At 57.1% G+C, this 20,705-nt stretch overlaps 3 protein-coding genes across 4 annotated transcripts; 1 reads left to right on the forward strand and 2 right to left on the reverse strand.

Moving 5' to 3' along the window:
* The first annotated feature begins 800 nt into the window (after positions 1 to 800).
* LOC125441637 (late histone H2A.2.2) lies at positions 801 to 3,107 on the forward strand. Its single transcript, XM_048512318.1, has 2 exons — positions 801 to 1,301; positions 2,239 to 3,107. The coding sequence occupies exon 1, from the start codon at positions 863 to 865 to the stop codon at positions 1,271 to 1,273; it is 411 nt and encodes a 136-aa protein (XP_048368275.1). The 5' UTR covers positions 801 to 862; the 3' UTR covers positions 1,274 to 1,301; positions 2,239 to 3,107.
* On the reverse strand, positions 1,460 to 10,208 carry HMBS (hydroxymethylbilane synthase). 2 transcript variants are annotated; one of them, XM_048512316.1, is made up of 14 exons: positions 7,899 to 10,000; positions 6,909 to 6,962; positions 6,359 to 6,431; positions 6,094 to 6,143; positions 5,946 to 6,001; positions 5,469 to 5,546; positions 5,145 to 5,222; positions 4,427 to 4,502; positions 3,472 to 3,585; positions 2,981 to 3,019; positions 2,440 to 2,559; positions 2,265 to 2,318; positions 2,071 to 2,157; positions 1,460 to 1,813 (listed from the first exon to the last, which is right to left on the reverse strand). In XM_048512316.1, the coding sequence occupies exons 1-14, from the start codon at positions 8,187 to 8,189 to the stop codon at positions 1,571 to 1,573; spliced, it is 1,413 nt and encodes a 470-aa protein (XP_048368273.1). In that variant the 5' UTR covers positions 8,190 to 10,000; the 3' UTR covers positions 1,460 to 1,570. The 2 variants fall into 2 exon arrangements, with proteins under 2 accessions (XP_048368273.1, XP_048368274.1); XM_048512317.1 differs by lacking the exon at positions 7,899 to 10,000 and adding an exon at positions 10,088 to 10,208 and having other exon boundaries at positions 1,466 to 1,813.
* VPS11 (VPS11 core subunit of CORVET and HOPS complexes) lies at positions 10,087 to 20,622 on the reverse strand. Its single transcript, XM_048512315.1, has 16 exons — positions 20,426 to 20,622; positions 19,947 to 20,095; positions 18,033 to 18,168; positions 17,671 to 17,834; positions 17,303 to 17,550; positions 16,336 to 16,537; positions 16,037 to 16,188; positions 15,060 to 15,246; positions 14,497 to 14,640; positions 13,813 to 14,001; positions 13,169 to 13,330; positions 12,067 to 12,206; positions 11,677 to 11,879; positions 11,393 to 11,564; positions 10,655 to 10,877; positions 10,087 to 10,560 (listed from the first exon to the last, which is right to left on the reverse strand). The coding sequence occupies exons 1-16, from the start codon at positions 20,586 to 20,588 to the stop codon at positions 10,390 to 10,392; spliced, it is 2,805 nt and encodes a 934-aa protein (XP_048368272.1). The 5' UTR covers positions 20,589 to 20,622; the 3' UTR covers positions 10,087 to 10,389.
* Positions 20,623 to 20,705: the final 83 nt, after the last annotated feature.

Genomic DNA, 20,705 nt, shown 5'->3' on the forward strand with positions numbered 1-20,705 from the left:
TCATGGTGAGTGGACCCATAGAAGGCAGCCCAGAGTGATTATCTTGTTTCTAACACCCAGAGATAGAAGGACATAAGCAATACCTGTTGTACAGACTGCAGTTTGACGTGACACTTTGTGAAGGAGAAAATCACCATCGGCTGGCAGGAGAATGCCTGGGAGATCAGTCTGCATGCAGCTAGAGGTTCTTCGAGTTAGTTTGCATAGAATTTCCCTTAGGATCACGCTGGGGATGTTTTCCTGGGTGAACAGCCAGCAAGTGAAATAAGCGACCACCCTGAAGTTCAAATTCAGTCCTAACATGAAAATTCCCAGTGTGGTGTATACTATTAGGGGGCCGGGCAATTTCAGTAAAAGGATTTCTTCATGGCCACCGGCTGTGTTGACTAAATGGGGCCAGCAGCCACCTGAATCCCAGTGCTGGGAGGTGATGCCAAGGCAGCTGGCTGGCCCCTTGGGGAAATGAGACGGGGGGGCTACACGGGCCGGATCCAGCAGTCCGCTGTTCCGCTTGTCCAGAGCTGGTGGCTGCCTGTGGCGTGGGGGTGGGTGCGCAGGTGTTGCCCCGCCCCGCTACCCCAGCTACGTGACGATGGGGGGGAGAGCCCCAAAGCAGGCACCGCCCCCTGGCTGCGCCCATGCCCTGTCCCCCTCCGGGAAGGGCGGGCGGGGCGTGGGGGCTCCTCTCCGCAGACTGGCCGCATTTGAATCGAGCGCGCTGCTGCCCCATTGGCTCCAGGCGCCGGCCAATGAGCAGCAGCCCCGGGCAGCCGCGTCCAATCGGAGCGCCGAAGGGGCCAGCGATGTAGATACTGCGCGGGGGCTACAAAAGCGGCGCGGCTCCAGGGCGGAGGGGGCAGGCATGTCGGCGCGCGGGAAGAGCAGCGGCGGCGGCGCGCGGGGGAAGTCGCGGTCGTGGCGGGCCGGGCTGCGGTTCCCGGTGGGGCGCGTGCACCGGCTGCTGCGGCGCGGGCGCTACGCTTCGCGGGTGGGCGCGGGAGCGGCCGTGTACCTGGCGGCGGTGCTGGAGTACCTGGCGGCCGAGGTGCTGGAGCTGGCGGGCAACGCGGCGCGCGACCACCGCAAGGTGCGCATCGTGCCCCGCCACGTGCAGCTGGCCGCGCGCCACGACGCGGAGCTGGGCCTCCTGCTGGGTCGCGTCACCATCGCGCAGGGCGGCGTCCTGCCCCACATCCCCGCCGCCCTCCTGCCGCTCAAGGCCGCCGCCGCCGCCGCCAAGAAGCTGCCCGACCAGGCCTCGCAGGAGTACTGACCCGCCCCCCGGGCCGATCCCGACTCTGGTAGGTGACCCTCCGCGCTCCACCGGGGGGTGTCTTGCCGCAGGCTGTGCGGGCCTCTTCCAGGCAGCTGCCCGTCGAGCGGGGGCGGGGGGGGGGGAGGGGCGACGCCGTCGTGTAGCCAGCTCGTTTTCCAGTCACCGTTTTAACCACCATCTCTTTAATCGCTTCAAGGAGTCCTTTCCCGCCACAGAAACAGCCCCCCCCCCCCCCCCCCCCCCCCCAATAAGGCACCGAGAGTGATCAGTCCCCACCCCAGCTGGGGCAGACATTCAGGGCTGGTGAGGGCAAGGCGGTGGCGAGGCTGCCCTTCCGTTGCCCCCGCGTGGGAGTCCGACTGGCTCTCCGGTCTCGTTGAGCTGCCTGGCCACCGCGAGGATCAGCCCGGCTCCTTGGCTGAGCAGCAGCTCTGCCAGATCCACCCCCAGCTTCTCGGCTGCCTGCTGAGCCCGGCCAGGGACCGTCCTGGCGGTGATGCCCACGTGCTGCGTGTCATCGTTTGGCCCGTCTGTGTCCTGGGGAGAGAGGGGTGGGTTATAGAGGCCTGCCTGGGGCAACTTCACTTAGTGGCAAGAGCTAACCTGCAGCACTGATGCTCCAACCGTGGCTGCATGCTGCTTCAACACATGCGAGCCCCTTTGCTGCAGTTCCAGGTGCATTTATGCAAGTCTATGTGCAAGTCTCAGCTTTTCCCCCCACACTCCTCTTTAGCTTGTAAAGTGGGAAAGCACACACACACAGAGGACAATGCAAAAGCAGTAGGTGTTGGTACCTCTAGTGGGAAATCCACAGTGGCTTGCATGGTCTGCTGGAGGCTCTCTGCTCCATCCAGGCTGTAGACGGCCCCAGTCAAATAAAGCTAGAAGAGGAAGTAGGGATAGCAGCAGGCAGGTGAAAGGTACAGAAAGCAGCCGGCTCATTTTGGTCTCCCCTTTTCTAGTGCCCCATCTCCACCATTGTTGTTACCTGCAAATCCTTCACCGTGGTGCTCACTGCCACTGGGACGCTGCAGCCGCCCTCCTGGAATTGAAGGAACCCCGTGGATTACTGGAGCATCAGCACCTGACCAGTCGCCCCACCCCTGCCGTGGGAGCAGGCTGCTTCATGGCTCGGCATTCGGACCTTGCCCTGCAAGGCTTACCAAACGCTTCATGAAGGCCCTCTCCGCAATGCAACACAGCACAGTCTCCCGATCATGCAAGACGGACACCAGCTCCAGGATCTCGTGGTCTTTGGCTCTCACCTCCACTGCCAAGGCACCCTAAAGGGACAAAGCCGGCAGGGCCCCCTCAGCCTCTCCCAAGGAGAACAGGCTCCTCTGCTTAGCACAGTTAGTAGCAGGTTGGAGGGAGACAGAGTAGTGGCAGCACCGGCCTCCTTAAAGGAAGTGATGTCGATTGATGGGGTATTCATTTCCATCCCCCTTGGCCCAGAACAACCAGATCCAAAACAAAAGGAAGCCTGCAAACTCTGGTTGGGGAGGCTCCAGTGGAAGTGGGGTGAGTGGGTTTCCCCAAGCAAATTCACCCCTTCCCCATAGTTCTGGAAGGCCTTGGAGACACCCCAAGCACGGGGACCCCTGCTTTAATTAGATGTGCTAGCAAGAAGAATGCCAGAGCGACTTCAGGCTTGAGAAACTCATGCGCCTAGGGCAGGACGTAGAACCCTAACCCTTTGCATACCTGCCCAACAGCATACAAGCAGTCTGCAGGGCTCAAGATCTGAAACAAAGCAAGACTGGCAGTTAGACCTCACAGACTTCCTTTGGGACCCTGCAGTTGCTTCTAATAAAACTGTTTCCTAACTGCTGCTTTGGGGTCTGTTTTTAATGGCTGCCTGCAATTCTTTCCTGTTTTGGCAAATTCAGAATGTGGCTATCCTGGAGGGAAATTGTAAAACAGGTCATGAGGAGAGGGCTTTGGCAACTTTCTGAAACCTGGCCTGGAAATTTGTCTCCAGCTTTGCGATTGTCCCATGAGGACCACCCTAGCCGCCCTCTGAGCCTTGTACCTGCAGCTCCAGCATGCTCGTAACCTGGCCTGTGGTGCCGCTCTGTGCTGCCACCTCTGGAATTCCAACATACCCCACAACGCTTTTTGCCCCACAGCACCTACCACACGTTCCTAGTTAACATCCAGCCAAAAGCATTCAACGCCTCCCGCTCTGAGCTCACCTGGCCCATACGGCTGTCCCAACCCATCCGCTTCAGGCCAGCAGCAGCCAGGATAATGGCACTGAAATCTTCCTTCTCATCCAGCTTCTTCAAGCGTGTGTTCAAATTCCCTCTCTGTGGGGTAGCTTAAGGGAAAACAAAACACACCTCCGCAAGGCACACTGACAGGTGCTGCTCTCTCTGGCCCCCAGGGCACACTGATCTCTCAAGGACCAAGGGAGACCAGCTCGCTTTGGCTGTCTCTTCATCAGCACACGCTCCTCAACAGGCTGGCCTAACCCCAACTCCTTTTTACACAACCACAGGCTTCAGCGCAAAGCCATGAGGTCTCTAAGCAGGAACCCCTAACCCCACAGATAGAAGGACTCTAAATTGGCATGTACCCTCTTGTGGTGTTGGCCCCACTTACATGCAGGGCTGCTTCTCCCTCTGCTCTGCTCATGTCAGGAGGGGCTTCTGCAGTGCCAGCCTGCCAAGGAGCCACATCCACAAGAGCCTGCCTGTGTTGGGCTTTCTCCTCTTGTGCAGCAGCCTGCCTGGAGGTAAGGAATGTTCCCACTCTTGGCTTTCCACAAACTTTGCAAAGCTGAACGTGGGGGCTTTTCTGCATAGATAATAAGGCTGCTCAGAGCAAAATGAGCTTGGATAAATGACTGGGACTTGTGGTCTTTGCTTGCTGTATACAGCATATTACAAGTACGATTCTACTGTGTAAATTTCTGTCCCGCTTAATATGCCACTGTTATTATTTATGTTGTGTTTGGTTGTTTCTTTCTGGTAATTCCTGGCTTCCAGTACCCTAATGCACTGGTTATTGAGTCTCCTTTGTTAGTGCTGAGTCACTAATTCACTTTGAGTCCCTGTGTGAAAGGTAGACTGTAAGTAACGTAAATAAGTAAAATGCCTCTGATTCAAAAGAGGCCCAGCGGTCTAATGCAGAACCACGAAAGGATACAATATCCCTGAACTCCAGTTGAGGAAACTTCCTCTTCAGCTGAGCTGCTCGACGGAGGGAGCTGGTGCCAACCACACTGCCGAGGGACAATTGGAAGCACACATCAGAACAAAGCCACGGCCGGGGACGTCCTTCCGCCATGACCGGCTGGTTAAGGGGCGGCAACTTCAGTCCAGAAAATAGGTGGCTCAGGGGAAACATGGGATTGTGCTTGGGGTGGAGAAAGCGGGCAGAGGGCGCTTTTCCGCCTCCCACAATATCAGGACTGGGGGACACGCAGTGAGGTTGCTGGGAAATAGGGAAATCCACTGCCAGTGGGAGGTAGTGGTGGCAACCGGCAGAAAGCTGAACAAGGAGAGGTCCATTGACAGCTACCATCACCATGGTGCCTTAAGGGCAGCCTCCATGTTCAGAGGCAGCAAACCTCTCAATCCCCTGGGCTTGGGTGGTGTCAGCAGGAGGTCTTGGCCTCCACGCCCTGTGTGTTGGGACCTGCAAGGCAACCGGTGGGCCACTGTCCTGATCAAGCAGGTTCTTGCAAAGGTTTGGGGTGGCAAAACAATGGATCTAACTGCAGCCAAGGGGAGAATATGCAAAAGACAGCGAGCTTCATGGTGGGGAGTGGGACAGAACTCAGCCCACTCGACCTGGCAGGAAGGCTGGCTGGGAGGGGGCAGCTGAGGGGCTGAGCATGACGAGCAGAGCACAGCACACTCACCTCTTGCCAGGGAGGCTGCTGAGAGTTTCCCCACAGTGCTTAGGGTGGAAGACGACGGCATCGTGAGGGTTCTCTCTCCTGCATGGAGCCATGGGGGGGGGGGGAGGTGTCAGCTGAGCGTTAGCAGGATTCCCATGCCCCCCCACCCCGCACAACTGAGAGCTCCAGCTCCAGCATGCGCCTGAGGCTCCAGCCGGAGGTGCCCTGCCCCACAGCAACAGGGGCCCCAATCTAGCCCCAGGGGGAGGAGAGGAGGCTAGTTGGCCCAGGCCCACGCTGCCCCACACCCATCAAGGTGGGCCTCGCAAAAGCGCTCCAACTCACTTGCAGACGGCACCAATAGTGAAGCCCAGGGGCAGGGATGTGGGCAGGTCCTTCAGCGAGTGGACCACCAAGTCCACCCTGAAAACAGAGCAGAACAGAGAGGGGACTGGAGGGGACAGCAAACACCCAATGGGTGAGTCCAAGGCGGGCGGCGGCAGGATTGGTACAAGAGCCAGGCAGCCTTGAGCAAGCACCATTCAGCATGGCCCACTTTTCAGGATTGTTGCAATAAGAATTTAACAAACATTACATAATATACTGGGGCACAATGTCACAGGTGAGAACGCAAACACCCTGGCTAAAAGGGCAAGGAAACACTGAACGCTGGGCTCCTCTCCTGGGGGGTTTGTTTGGGGCAGCAGCTCTGCAGGAACCCAACATCAAAGAGCCCTTCCCCCACACCACATGCCAGGCCCCCCAGCCCTTCCAGTGAGGCCTGAAGGGCAAAATTCAGGCCAGCTCCAAAAGGACACTTACTCATTTCTCTCTAGTGCATTTTCCAGCTCCTTGGTGAAGAGGCTTTTCTCTCCAATCTAAGTGGGGGAAGAGGCCGCCTGTCAGTAGCAAAGAAGACCCTCCCACTAAGCCAGCCTCAGCCAAGGGAGACGGAGGGGACAAGACTCACCTTGGAGAGAGCCGTATCCAGGATCTTGTCTCCAGTGGTTGACATGGCAACTGTTGAAACACATACAGAAGGGGGGGTCACTCCAGCACCAGCGGGATGGATGCAGGAGACTGTGGTGGGGAGGGCTTGAGGCCCTGGGGGAGAGAGGGGTGTCCTGTCCTGCCAGGGCAGCAAACAGCCATGCATGGAGAAGGGTTGCTCTCTGCCCCCAGCCCTCCTTCCGTCTGCCTCTCCCACCCAGGGCCTTCTGTCCCCAGGCACTCACCAATCTCAAAGCAGAGGTGGGGGTGGTGGTCCTGGAGCATCTGCACCACGCTGTCCGTCTGGATCCGAGCCAGCTGTAACCCCAAGCGAAGACAGGTGAAGCCTTGGAGAGCATGCAGAGGGAGTGACCTGCGGCTGGGGTGAGCCCCTCAGGGGGAGCAGCCGTGGCCACGCCAGCCCAGCCGACACTCAGGGGGACAACAGGGGGGCTGGGCTGCTCCTGCCACAGCTGGGGGTCAGGCAGACTGGGTGCGCCCCTGCAGAAAGCCAGGGAAGCAGAGCTGGGGGGCACATGCACAGCCCCCTCCTGCCCATTTCCCTCTCATTCATGGTTAATGCCCCCAGGGAGGCCCCTGCAAGGGACTGCTGCACCAGGAGCCAGCAAAGGCAGATTAGCTGCTCTCCACCGCAAGGGTGGGGGCATTATCTTCCTTCACAAGCTTCCCCGCCCCGCCCCACCCCACCCTCCACCTTCCTTTCTGGGATTCTGCAGGGGAGACTTGAGGAGGAAACTTCCTTTGGCCAAGCAAGGGGAGGAGGGGGGGCTTCACCTGGCTCTTCCTGGTTCCGACACGGATCGTGTGGTTTTTCGTGCCATTTTCTTCCTGCAAAGGTTTGTCTCCATTTATTCCAAGAAATTTGATTGTGAGTTCCTGCGTGGCAGGCGGTTGGACTTGCTGGCCCTTGGGGTCTCTTCCAGCTCTTATGAGTCTATAAGTGAAACTTCTCCACCAAATGCAAAGCTGGCCAGAGCCAGCATTAATCTCCTCGCGCTGGGCATCAGGCTGGCTGTGTGACCACAGACACGAAGAGGGACCCACCAGCGACCCACACTCGGCAGCCTTGCTCCATTCCGAGGGTCACCCCATCCCCAAGACACCAACCATTCCTTAGGCGCTAGATGGGCAACCAAACGGAACAGTCTCCACTTGCTGAAATCCAGACCCCAAGCAGCTGGCAGGAGAGCCCTTCCTGTGGGCCCTCAACTCTACTCTCCACCTCACCCTGCCCTTCCTGCAGGCTGCTCCGGTGGCAGACGTGGCTCTCCCTGCACTCCAGGACCCGGCCACACCTGCTCCACAGCCTCCCAGTGCACTCAGCAGGCAGAGTAGAGACCTGGAGCCAAGCCTTCCTGCCCCCTTCCAGGCAGATGCCCAGCATGCTGCCCTTTCCTCCAGCACAGAAGCAAAGACATGAGAGGAGCCGAGAGAATCCACACCCACCCCTCTGCCCTACAGTCACCAAGTCCAGCCATGGAGACCATACGCAGATGGCCGGAAGGCGGGGCCAGCAAGCCACTCTTGCAGAGGACTAGGGACTAGCGTCAGAAGGTAGTCCGGCCTCTTGCTGGAAGGCCAGGGTGTGTGGGCGAGGGTGGGTGGGTGGGTGGGGGAAATGCAAGGCCTCAGTGACTGCTCCACCCAGTAATAAGGAGAGCAACCATCATGTGATGCCAGCAGCAGGAACCCAAAGCAGCATTCCAGGCTCTCCCCTCCCCCAGTACCTGACTAGGCCTAGACCCCTGAAGACTCCCCCAGTACCTGACTAGGCCCCAGCAGCACGTCCGCCATCTCCAGCACCCACGAGGTCTCTGCCAGCCACTGTGCGGGTGTGGGATCAAGGGAGCTTCTCTTCACAAAACGAGCCCCAATGTGGGGCCAGAGATAAGGAGAAGGAGGGGGCTGGATGGGCGGAGGCCTGGAAGGAGGACAGCTGTGGACGCTGCCAGCAAGGAGGCTGCCCAGGTCCCACCCACACAGAAAGGACTGTTCTGGTGAGCCAGCGGCAGGAGCAGGCATCCTTCTGACCCAAGCAGCAAACAATGGGGCCATTTTTGCAAATGAACAACGGTCATTTCACCCACGATTTTGCAGGAGCAGGGGGAGAATGGGTCCAACCCCCCAACCCCCTTCCTAATGCCAGGATCGTCTACTTCATGCTGTGCTTCAGTTTGCCAGGCAGGGGCTGCACCTCCAAAAGGATCCCACGTCACAGTCCCTTGAAGCAACTGATGGGGCATCCAAGAGTCAGGGGGCCTCGACAGAGTGCCAACCATCTGGGGAAGGAGACCGAGAGAGCCAAGAAGGCCCCGGGAGCAAAATGCACAGCAGGAGAAAGTCTGGGGGGTTTCTGCATTTCGGGAGCACTGGGGATAAAATCTGAACGTAAGAACTTTAGTGCTGTGTTGCATTTAATGTTGTTATAGAATTCACTATTGTGGCAGAGAAGACACAGTTTCAACCTAGGATCTGGAAGACCCACGTTCAAATTCCCACTCTGCCACAGAAGCCTGCTGGGTGACCTTGGTTGGGGCAGTCCCACACAGAGCCTGACCTACCTTACAGGGTTGTTATGAGGATAAGGGGGAGGGCAGTCTACAAACCGAATATATAAATAAATAAATAAATAAATAAATAAATAAATAAATAAATAAATAAATAAATAAATAAATAAATAAATAAAATAAGGACAGGAAAATGAGATCAACCACTTTAGGTCCCCCCAATAGAAAGAAAAATACTCTAAATACATTTCAGTACTTGACTTAATATCAAACCCATCCTGGAAGCTTCACTTAAGGCAATCCTAAGAAACACTTTCTTCTGTTTAACGCAGGTTGCAGTGCAGCTGGTGCCTAGGTTTTAATTTTGCATGGTGGCCTACGTAAGTCAATCAGGCAACAAGAATACGGCCATGGGCACCTCCATGTCAAGGGTGGGGGATGCTGGCAGTTTTTCTTATAGAAAACAGAAACCATCCAGGTGGGGGCCGTGGCTCAGAGGCAGAGCCTCCGCCTGGCATACAGAAGGCCCTGGGTTCAATCTCCTCTGCTGTGGACCCTGGAGAGCGGCTGCCAGGTGCAACTGACAATGCGCTCCTCCTTCACAGGTGCCACAAGACAGTTCACGGGTGCGTGTGTTTTTTTTTGGGGGGGGGGGAGGTCTCGGGTTCAATCCCAGGTGCCTCCACTCGAACGCAGCAGAGAGCAGGTGGTGGGAGGTCAGCCCCAGATCCCGGGGAACCACGGCCAGTTCCAGGTCCCGTACGGACGGGGGGGGGGGGGGGCGCTGATCGGGGAACGGGCGGCTTCGGGTGGGCCTGGAGGCATATTCTCCCGTGCCCGTGGGGCTCACTCCCGCAACAACCAGGGTCAGCACCCGAGGACCCTTTCCGCGCAGTGAGACGCCGGAGGGTCGGCGGGGCCCTGCGCAAGCTCTGCAGTTGCCGGGCTCGTTCTGGGGGGAGCGGAGCAGAGCGCCACCCCCACCCCCCGCGGATGCCAGGCACAGGGAGGCCCCGCGTGGCTACGGCCGCCGCCGCCGCCCTCCCGGGCAGCAGACAGCAGGAAGCGGGGTCGCCTCTGCCTGCCGCCACCAGCCGGAGCACAGGCGCGGGCCCCGAACGACCGGGCCTCCCGTCTCCCCCCCGCCCCCCCCCCCCGAAAGCCAGCCGCCGCCTCCGCGCATTGGGCAAGCGCCGCACTCGGCTCCCGCGGGGATTTCGCAAGGCGGAGCGGGCGCCGCTTGGGGGCCGTAGCCAGGAAGGACCTCCTCCGGGACCCCTCCCCCGCAGGGGTCAACCAACCTGGCCTACCTCACAGGGGCCGCCTTTGCGTGCGGCTCATCAATCTCAAGTGCGCCGGGGGGGGGTAATTAGCTTGCAGCCCCCCCCCCGGGGCCAGGCCAGTTTTGCAGCCGCGCCCGAGGGGGCAAGGCGCCGGGAGACTCACCGCGGCCGGAGGGGCGCTCATGGCGAGGAGGAGGCGGCGGAGGGCGCGCGGCCCCGGCACAGGCAGCTCCTTCGCCCTACGTGCCCCGCGCGCACGCGCCAGCCGGCCTCTTCCTTCCCGACATTTCCGGGTGGGGCCCCTCCCCCTATAGCCCCCCCCCCCCCGGTCGGCGGACGAGCCAGAGAAAGAGCGAGCGAGGCCGGGCGAGCGGGGGCGACCACAGCGCTTTAATGGAGGATCGCGCGCGCCAGAGAGGGGGACACACAGACACGGGGGGGGGGGGGGTCGGTGCGCGCTCCCGCCTAGGTGCTGCGCTGGGCGCGGGCGAGAGAGTCCCGGGGGGGCGGCAGTCCGGCCTCCATCCCCGCGGCCGCGCGCCCCGCCGGCAGGTCGGTCACGAGCGTGAGCTTGTTGAAGACGCCGCGGCCGAAGTGGTCGGCCACCACCGCGAAGCCGTCCTGCGCGCACTTGAGCTGCAAGGGGTGGGGGGGGAAGAGAAGCGCCGTCAAGGGAGGCTGGGCGCGGGGGGGGGGGGGAGGGACAGGGCCGCCCCCTCCCGCGGCCCACCTGGTGCTGGAAGTGGTCGTGCAGGTCGCGCTTCTGCTCCTGGGCGCGGATCATGTCCATCACCTTGCGGTTCTCGGGCAGGCAGGTGGGGCACTCGGAGCCGCTCTCGGAGTAGCTCTCAAAGCAGTGCTGGTGGAAGGAGTGGCTGCACAGGAAGTGCACCGAGGGCAGCTCCAGGGCCCCCGTGCAGATGCTGCACTTCGTCTTCTGGAAGATCTTGGGGCTGCACCGGGAAGCGAAGGGGGGCGCGTCACAGGCTGCCACCCGGGGGCTCAGGGGGCACCACTGGACAGGAGCCAGGCCCCGGGGGCTCAGCTCCAGCTAGGTCTGGGTACCCACACCATCACAGGCCCTCGCCACAAGACAGACGCGTGACACCAGACACATCTCTGGGTTGTGGGTTTTCAATGCGCGGCCCATGCTCAGACCTAACCAGCAACTTCTCTGGAGGCGGCTTTCACAGACAATGGGGTCGTGACGGGGGTCCCCCAAAGTCTGGCTGCCCTGGCAAGCCTTTCCCCACACCAACCCCAAGTGCACAAGAGCCTGGACCCCCACCACGCCGCTGGGGCCTTGAGTTGTGCACAGCGCAGCGGGCGGACTGGGAGGACAGATCAGTCCCCCCCTCCAAGAAATCCAACAGACAGTAAGGCCTGGGGGGTGGGGTGGGGGAGCACTGGGCAGCAGCGCCTCCCTCCGCCCAGAGACCCAGCAAGGCGGGTTTGCTGCAGCAGCTACCTGTTTTTCAGCTCCTCAATCTCCTTGCGGATCCGCTTGGTCTCCTCCCGGTATTTCTGGATCTTCTGTTCATCCTGCTCAATCTGGCGGCTCTGCTTCTGCAACTTGCTGACCAGGTAGTCCTTGATGACGGACAGGGTGGCTGTAGAGTTGTGGGCCAGGGTCTGCACAACTGGACACAGAAGAGCAGCGCACAGCTCAGCCCCCCCACTGCACCCCCACCTGAAACCCCTGCTTGCCCGCACACACACCCACCCGCCTCCCAGGATCAGAGCGTCTCTCACCAAGCAGGGGGGGCATGAGGTTCTTGGTCTCGATGTGCTTGAGCACAGCCCTGATGTGTTCCTTGCAGTCCTCCTCCTTGTGCGCAAAGTAGCCGAGGGCCTGCTCCCACAAGGCAGGCTCCTGGTCGCCATACAGCTCGCACACCTCCACCACCTTCCTGTGCTGCTCGCTCTGCATGTGGTAGTGCATGATCTGTTGGAACCTGGGGAGGGCAGAGGGCAGGTGAGAGCCAGTCCAGCGCCACTGCCCAGTGAGCGGCCTCCGAGGTAGCCTGGCTGGGAACGCCACTTGCTCCTCCCTGCACCCCCGGGCTGGCAAAGGAACCCTCCATGGCACTCCCCCCTCGCCAGCAAGAACAAGGGCTGCCCCCCCACCACCTCCACACTCACAGCTTGCCCTGCTCATAAAGGTACAAGACACCGTCCTTGAAACTGTGCATCTGGCAGAGGACGAGGGCCTTGTCGAAGGCGCTCCGGAACCTCCCGCTCTTCAGCAGGGAAATGGCTTCATTGTGCAGTTTGTCTTTAACCTGCCGGAAGCCACAGAAGCATCAAGCTCAGGAGAGGGGCAGGGAAAGAACGCCCAGCTCACCGCCGGTGGGTCACCTGCCTGACTGCACCAAACAGCCCCATCCCTTCTAGCCAGCACTGGCCTGGTGAGAAGGAGGCGCTGCCCTCAGAGCAGAGATGGATGGACCAGGGGACCGGCTGAGCCCAAACGTCTAGCTGGGGCTACTGTGGCGTGCTGCATACGGGCCTGGCCCCTCAAATGTGTCCAGAATCTACAGCTGATGCAGAATGCTGTGGACAGAATTTTGTCTGAAGTGTGTTGCATAAATATGTCAATAAAAAAATACATGTGTGTTTATAATTCTTATCTACTATACCACTCTGCTCTCTTTTTTAAATGAAACAATTAAAATGTCTTTTTTTTACTTCTAAAAGGGGCCCAAAACCATCACTAAGAGAGGGACACACAGCTTCAGGTAGCCAGGGAAACAGCCATGGCTCAACGGCCAAAATCTGCTTGGCATGTGGAGAGTCCCTCATTCAATCCCAAGAACCTCCAGTTAAAAAAGGACACGGCACGAGTAGGCGATGTGCAAGACCTCTGCCTGGAATGCTGCCGCCTGTCTAACCAGGAGGGTCCAACTCTGGTGCCCCAGATGTTCATGGACTACGGTTCCCACCTGTCCTTGCCAGCATGGTCAATTCCTATCCATCCCTGCCAGCATGGCTGATGGGAATTGTAGTCCATGAACATCTGAGGCGCCAGAGTTGGACACCCCTGAACTAGACAGTCACAACCTTGATGAACGGGGGTGGTGGTGGTGGTGGTGTCTGACTCTGTGTCAGGCAGCTTCAGGTGTTCAAGCTGGCCCCGACATCCACTGAGGGAGCAGGAGGGCGGGCAGGAATGCTGCAAGGTGCACTCCTCAAAGAAACCAGCCCAGCCCCACTGGGCACTGGAACCACCAAGGCACAGACCTACCTTTGGGTCCTGCTCGTGTGCCCAGTTCTGTAGGCGGAGCTCCAGCAGTGTGTCAAAAACCCCCTGGGGAGAGTCCGGCTGCACCTCTGACATGTGCTCCAGGAAGGCTCGCAGTTCCCGGGAGTTGTTGGCAAAAATGGGAATGAACTCCTCTGGGTTGGCCTGTAAAGCGAGAAAGGAAGGCAGCAGCTGGGCCCCGCCCCCTGAGCACCTACCTCAGTTCCCCAGCAACACACCATCCACACCTGAACGCATTCCAAGAAATATCTGCCAGCAGCGTGGCAAAGTGGCTTCAGGCCTCCCGGGGGGTCGTATTCTGCCCGCTTTTCTACTAGTGAAAATGTGATGTGTGGGATCATGGGACCTGAGCGGGCAACAGCCACAAGGAGCTGTGGCATGAGTGAGGAGGGGGCTCTGAGAAGCAGCAAGAAGGGTCAAGCCGATGCCCTGGGCAGCTGCCTGCTGGCAAGAGACATTCACGGAGCTTCGCATGCACATAATCCCTGGCTCCCAGCCTGGCTTGCCCACTGAACAGACCAATAGTGTTTCCTGGCAGCTCCGCCCCCCCTCCCCATCACAGTCAGCAGCCTAAGAATCACAAGGTCGCTTCCTGCCCCGGCTGCTCCCCTCCACGTGTGGTGTACCTTCTGCCCTTCTGGCACTGCTGGGCCCTCTCGATCCCCTGCTGGCCGGTAATCTGTGCACAGCACCTTCAGCAGCTCCGTGGTCTCGCTGGGGACGTGATGCATGAGGATCTTGCCGTAGCGCTTCATGTTGCTCTCTGCCTGCTCAAAGGGCAGCCGGCCAATGTAGTGCAATGCCTCCTGGTAGTTCTGTAGGGCAAAGGGGGGACTGGTGCCACTGCTTTGTCTCGCAAAAGGATGTAACCCTCTGATGGTGAAGCAAGTTGCTACGCAGCTGGCGGGGGGTTGGGGGGGAGCCAAGCTAAGTGGTAATCATGCGGTGGCTCTTTCCCAACCAAGCCTTGGTGTGATCTTTTTATTGGACTCAGCCCAGTAGGAGATGTAAACACTGAAGGTTTTGCTGTCCTTTTAAAAGGCTCCCTTCTGCAGCTTTCAACTCCAGAAATGCTTTTTAAAAAATCAAAAGCAAGACTGTGAAGGGCCAACTTGGCAAGCCTGCAAGGTGCCCGTTCTGGGGCCACACATGCCTATTTCCCTGCAAAAGGGATCTACCAGCCTTCACGCCCAGCTCATCTACCCACAAGGCCCAACAGAAGAGCAGAACTCCCCTCTCCCAGATTAGCTATTTCCTCAGAAGAAACCAGAAGACAGACACCGCAGGAAGGTAGATAAGTGACTCCTCACCTTGATGTCTTCCAGCTGGACCTTCAGGTACCACTCATGGTGGGCGTGTTTCTCAGCCAAGTACACTGCATGGGAGTAACAGCCCGCCTGGCGTAGCACCTTGATGGCAGTCTCCACATCAAAGTGCACCTCGCTCTCACTCGTCTACATGACAAGACACAGCAAAAAAGCCAGGTGAAGCCCTCAGAAGGAATTCAGCTCACTTCCCCTGGACCGTGAACCCCCCACCCCACCTGAAGGCCGAGAACAGAATGCCTGTAGGACCTCAGTTCTGCCAGCAAGAATGCGTTGGTTGCCTTTCCCCCCGGGCAGCCACACGGCTCTCGTTTCAGATCCGCAACCAGAAACATCATCTCTTGGAGCACCCAGCAGCTTCCGTTCCTTGCCAAGAGAAGGCGCAAAGCTTCCCAGCTGCATGAGCCAAAGCCAGCGCCATCCAGCCTGAGACGGCCCCCAAGAGAGTTCACTTGATTGCAGGGGGGCACGTGACTCCTGCCCCCCTCGAGCCCCAAGGGCTCTGGGAAAGCAACCACAGCCCCCTTCCTCTCCCTTCCCCACCCAACCTTGATGAACTCCTCCAGCCTGGCGATGTCTTTCAGTTTGGTGTAGCAGTTGAGCAGCAGTGTTGTGTGGTCTGCGTTGGCCAGCGACTGCAAATGGAGGGTCTGCAAGTAGGCCGTCAAGTTGTGTATCCGCTGAGCATCCAAGAATTTGCGGATGACGTAGGATGGCTCTAGCTTCCCAATGGTGCTGGGGAGAGAAGAGTCTCTTTGGGGTGCCTCTAAGGAGCTGCTAGCAGAAACCCTCCCCCCTGCAGCAGGCCCCTCGCGAGGAAGCCGCTCTGCGCAGGTCAGAGCAGCCGCGATGCCCAACATTCCACCTCAAACCGTGCAAGGGAGAAGGTGAAGTGAAGTCTTTATCGACGGTCAATGACCAAATACAATACAATTCTCCAACATAGCAAAAACATCTGCAACAGAGCAGCAAATGCAAATCTGGGAGGTGGTGCACAGTATGCTCAAATGCTGAAGTTACGGCGTGACAAATTAAATTTGCATATCAACATTTGCACTCCATAAGATCCCAGGGGGAGGGAGGGCGATCTGCTCAGGGCACCTTCCCCACTAGAAGTGGTTCTCAAGGGTCTGGTTTAAAAAACAAAAAAAAGACAACTGGAGATGGCAGGAACTGAACACCCAGATGCCTTAAAATCAAAGCAGGCAACCTCCCACGGGGCCACCGTCTCCTTGCCTACAGGTGTGCATTACAGGTCTGCTTGTTCCCCATGTCACCATTGCCCCCTGAGCACCCTCAAGAGAAGCAGCTGAGCACAGCGTTGATTTGCCTGTCAGATAAACTTGCAAACCACACATTTACATGACTTGTTTTCTTTCCGGGCAACACTTCTCTAGTATGGCTGCACAGAAGAGAAGACAACAGGAAGAGGGAACAGGCAGGCTGAGTCAGGCACAGAGTTCAACTCTGTGGAGCTCCGACGGTTGCCTGCCATCACTGCCAGGGCCCCCTGCCCCTTCCCTACCGGATATACTGCTGGATGGCCCCATCGTGGTTGCCTTTGTTGTACAAATGGTCGCCATACTGACGGAAGATCTCTGCCAGCCCATCACTGTCCAGGTGGTGGCTTCTGGCCAGGTTAATGGCCATTTCAAACAGGTTCTTCTTGAAGAGCATCTGATGGGTGAGAAAAGAAGTTGTTGATTAAGACGTCCTGCCACAAGAATAAGCCAAGCGGGGATCTGGTTGGGTCAGGCTCACAACTGGCCCAGGCTGCTGCCAGCCCCAGAGAGGTCTGCCACGGGACAGCCCGAGCCCCCTTGCCTCCAGCTTGGTCTGTGTATCTTTCTCCTGCAGCGTATGGAGCTTCCCATCCCGAGTGAGAACATACAGGCATCCCCACTCAGCCAAGACATCCACCACGTCGTCAAAAACTGAGCTGTAGGCAATGAACTTGTTGCTGAGGTCATAAATGTTCACGATTTGCTTGTCAGAGTTTTGTGGGTCACCCCCTGCAAAGTCAGACCTGCAGCACAAACAAATGAGAGTGAGGGAGTGTCCCCCCACCCGATTACCCCCCATAAAACATTTCAGAGAGCTCATTGCTGCTGGATGTCATGAGGACAAGCTGCATGCTTATTCTTAGTACTAGCAGCTCAGTCCAAAGGGGGAGGGGGGGAGTGCTAGAGAAGCGGTGTCACTCTGTTGCTGGGATAAATGCCACTTGCTCTGGCATAAGAGGCATTTACAATGGCACCAGGGTACATATGCCAGTGCTGGGAAGTAGTGTGAGAGTGTGATGTTGGTGTGGTGGCACAGCCAGCATGGTGTACCTCCAGCGCAGGGGCTCGTGACGGCGCCAAAGGGGGCATTCCTAGGGGTGAGCCCTTTTGTACTGGGAACGCCCACTTAGTCCAGTGTAAAGTGACACCAACAAAAACCATGGCACAGCACACAGAGCTGAATTATTGGATTGTGAAAAAGGCCTCCCCCAGTGGCAGATCTCATGTCAACAGCTGTCCTCCTGGGATCGCTGGTGTGCAGCACACCCGGGAGAAGAGGCATTGCCTGTGGATGGATATTTTCTTCTGCACAAGTGCCCAAAAAATCCCCCACCAATTCTTTCTGTTCCCTTGTATAAAACAAAGGACTGTTTCCATTTCCTCAGGCTCTACAATCAGTGAGGACACATCAGTGCATCAAAAGAAAATTAGAGGGTCTCTCACCCATTGTTCTCCAGCACACAATAAAACAAATCCAAAACAAATGACTCTGTCCCAAGGTGCCTTACTTTGGAGAGGTTTTTCGATCTTTAGACACAATGACAAGGTAGCCCCGATACCAGTGGGCAATCAGCTTCTGCCCTTCAAAAGCAAAGCACGGCCCACGCTCATCCGGCTGGTACAGGTACACACACTCATCCCCTGCAACGATAAACTGCAGGTCCTGGGAGGGGTCACTCAGTGTACAGCAGCGCAGCCCACATCCACGGGTGTCCAATTCCTGCCGCGGGTAATCCTTCACAGACAGCGTGTAGCACTGTAGTGTCCACCAGACAAAGACAACAACAATGAAACTCATTCACAGGGATAGTAGATGGGCCGGGACGTTCCACCTTGGTCCATCCCCGCCCCCCACCAATCAAGCCCAGCATCCTACCTGGATGCTCTCAGTGGTAGCAACAAACAGATGAGTTGTTTTGCCAGACTGGCGGAAGGCAAGGCCAGTAATTGGATAACTGCCTTCATGGAGAATCTGAGTCTTACTGTGTCGATCCCTTGTAATGTCCCCTTTTGTAAGTACAACACTTCCCCCTGTAAAACCTAAGGAAGCAAAAGAGTAGAGAATACTGTATTTTCATGGCAGTCCTAGAACATCTGATGCTCTCTACCCATAGAAAACAGACTGAAAGTTCCATTACATCAAGGTGGAAAGCAGAAGTAGTATTCTACCATTGAAGCCAATTGCTTTCTCTTCCCACTCAACTAGCATGTGAAGCTAGTGGTGTTGCTTTCACTTACCAATAGCCATGAAGTTCAGATTCTCATGGACTGTGAGGCAGGACACAACTGTGGGCTTGTTGCCTGGTATTGCAGGGAAAATTCTTGTACACAGGGGGTTTCCACCATCATGCTTCTCCAGATTCCAGACTTTGACCTGCAAACCGTCCCAAGGAGACTTTTTTTAGAGAAAGCACCCGCCTCTGAAGTGATTCTGTTGTATTGATAGCTATCTCTTGCTGACTACAAAAGATAGCTGCTTGCCCTCCCCCCTGCAATAACGTAAAGAATAAGTCTGGGGCCACATCAATATTCCCAAGGGCCACCCCAAGGCAGAGAACTGCAAGACATAACTTCAACAGGCCTCAAGAATCAGGATATAAGAGAAATGGAATTGTCAATAGCAGATGTCAAAACTCTTATTCTCTTGTTTAGCTGAGGTCAAGTCAAGATCAGATAAGAACAAACCAAGATTGCAGGACAGCAGATCAAAGTTTACCTGTCCACAAAGTCAATTTTTATTTCTTCATTTGATTTTAGACAACTCTCTCCTATTGCCAAAGCCTCAGAATAGTTTACAACATTTGCTTTCAGAAAATCCACACAACAGTGAACAATTAAACCATGGCACCCCAAAATAAAGCCCAGCAAAGGGTGGAACAGTCTAACGTTAAAGTGGCCATATTTGTAACCATACTGGTAAGGAGAAAGCAACAAAGGAGGAGAGAGGCCAGCTAATATGGATAAAAACTGTCATTGCCCTCACCCATAGGCCTGGCAGAACAATTTGGTGTTACGGGCCCTGGTGAAGAAGAAGAAGAGTTTCTCTCCTGTAAGGAGGCTCAAAGGGGCTGACAATCTCCTTTCCCTTCCCACCCCCCACCCCCCCACAACAAACACCCTGTGAGTTGGGTGGGGCTGAGAGAACTCAGAAGAACTGTGAGTAGCCCAAGGTCACCCAGCTGGCGTGTGTGGGAGTGCACAGGCTAATCAGAATTCCCCAGATAAGCCTCCACAGCTCAGGCGGCAGAGCTGGGAATCAAACCCGGTTCCTCCAGATTAGAATGCACCTGCTCTTAACCACTACAATACTGCTGAAGTGAGATAGATCTCACAGGTCCATGGTCTCATTTAGACAGTGTTTCACCAGGCTGGGACCAAAGCCGAAAAGGCTCTGTTTGATGACAGAAGGACATTTTTGGGGACAGGATCACCAGTAAGATTTCATACACAGAGCATAGTGCTCTTTGAGGAAGCATATCGAGAGAGGCAGTTCCACAGATATAACAGTCCCAGACCTAGACAGGTAGGGCACAATCGACCAACCTGGTGTAGATGGGAAAATGCTAGTGTGGCTACAGTTGTGACTGGGGCCTCTGTAGAGGGAAACATCAAGGATCACGCCCAGACTCATGACAGATGGCTTAGAAGTCAGTTGCACACCATCAAGAGCCAATCATTCAGCCAAAAAGATAAGGGTGGTATCCATCTTTTATCTTTAGAATAGCCAGTGATGTAGATTAAAAGAGAGTCAGTGTGGTATAGTAATTAAGAGCAGCGGGACTCCAGATTTCACGTAGAGCACTGGGTTCGACTTTCCACTCCTCCACATGGAGCTTGCTGTGTGACTTTGGGCACCATCAGCAGAGACAGGAAAGGTCTCTTGCCTTGAAAACTCTACAGGATTCCCATACGTCCGCAGCGTCTTAATGGCACACATGCACAAACAAGCTAAACTGGGAGTGTGTCTGTCTCAGGGATATCCAGCAAGCTTAATGGCAGAAGTGGATTTGAACCCAGGTCCCTTGCACTCAAATCCAACCATAGCACCACCATGCCAGTGCTGCTGTTTGTGACCAGAATTCTCTGAGCAATAGCTAAGCACAAAGAGGAATCTGGCCTGTCAGCCAGAGCTTGCAGGCTTCCCTCACTTACCAAAGGATTAATGCCTTCCTCGTCCTCACCAATAGACACTAAGATGCTGTGCTGCTTCAGCTGGTAGAGGTGAGTCACTCTCAATTTATAAGCCTGGAAGGTGGCGAGTTCAAGGGAGCGCGGCAGGAACCAGATCTGACCTTCCATATGTAGGTTTCCGTTAAGGGCCTCTCAGGACAGTGGAGAAGGAGCCAACAAGAGACAGGCCCCGATTTCTGCCGCTCCTTCCTCCAGTCACCCCCAGGTAGAGACCGCGTCCCTCTCCGCCCACAACAACCCTGCAAAGTAGACCTATAGAATACAAAGCGACGGGCTAAGTGAAAGTGCGGCTTTCCCTGAACCCGAAGTCCGACCGCGGTCGGGTTACCGGCAGTCGCAGGCGCAGCCCTCCCGCAGCGGCCCCCAACCGCGCCCTTTTCTGGACAGCAGCAGCACTAGCAGCGCCGCCGCCGCCGCCGCCGCCACCGCCGGAAGGATATCCCCGAAGACGAGGCTGCCCCGGCCCGAGTCGCAGACGGCGATGCCCGGCGGCAGGAGCAGAGCATTGCCGTTGGCGCCGCCGCCCTCCAGCCCCGGGCGCTCCTTCTTCACTGTCTCGCAGTCGAAGAAGGCGAAGCGGCGCCACTGCAGGTAGGCGGCCATCTTGCTGGGTCCCGGGGAACAGTCATGTGACGGCGGCGCGCGGGACGCCGGTCCTTGTAGTCGGGCAGCGCGGCGCCCTCGCAAGCCGGCGACTGCCGCGGACAGAGGCGTTTGCGC

Source organism: Sphaerodactylus townsendi, linkage group LG12 (genome assembly GCF_021028975.2).
Source record: "Sphaerodactylus townsendi isolate TG3544 linkage group LG12, MPM_Stown_v2.3, whole genome shotgun sequence".
NCBI classification, from domain to species: Eukaryota; Metazoa; Chordata; class Lepidosauria; order Squamata; family Sphaerodactylidae; genus Sphaerodactylus; species Sphaerodactylus townsendi.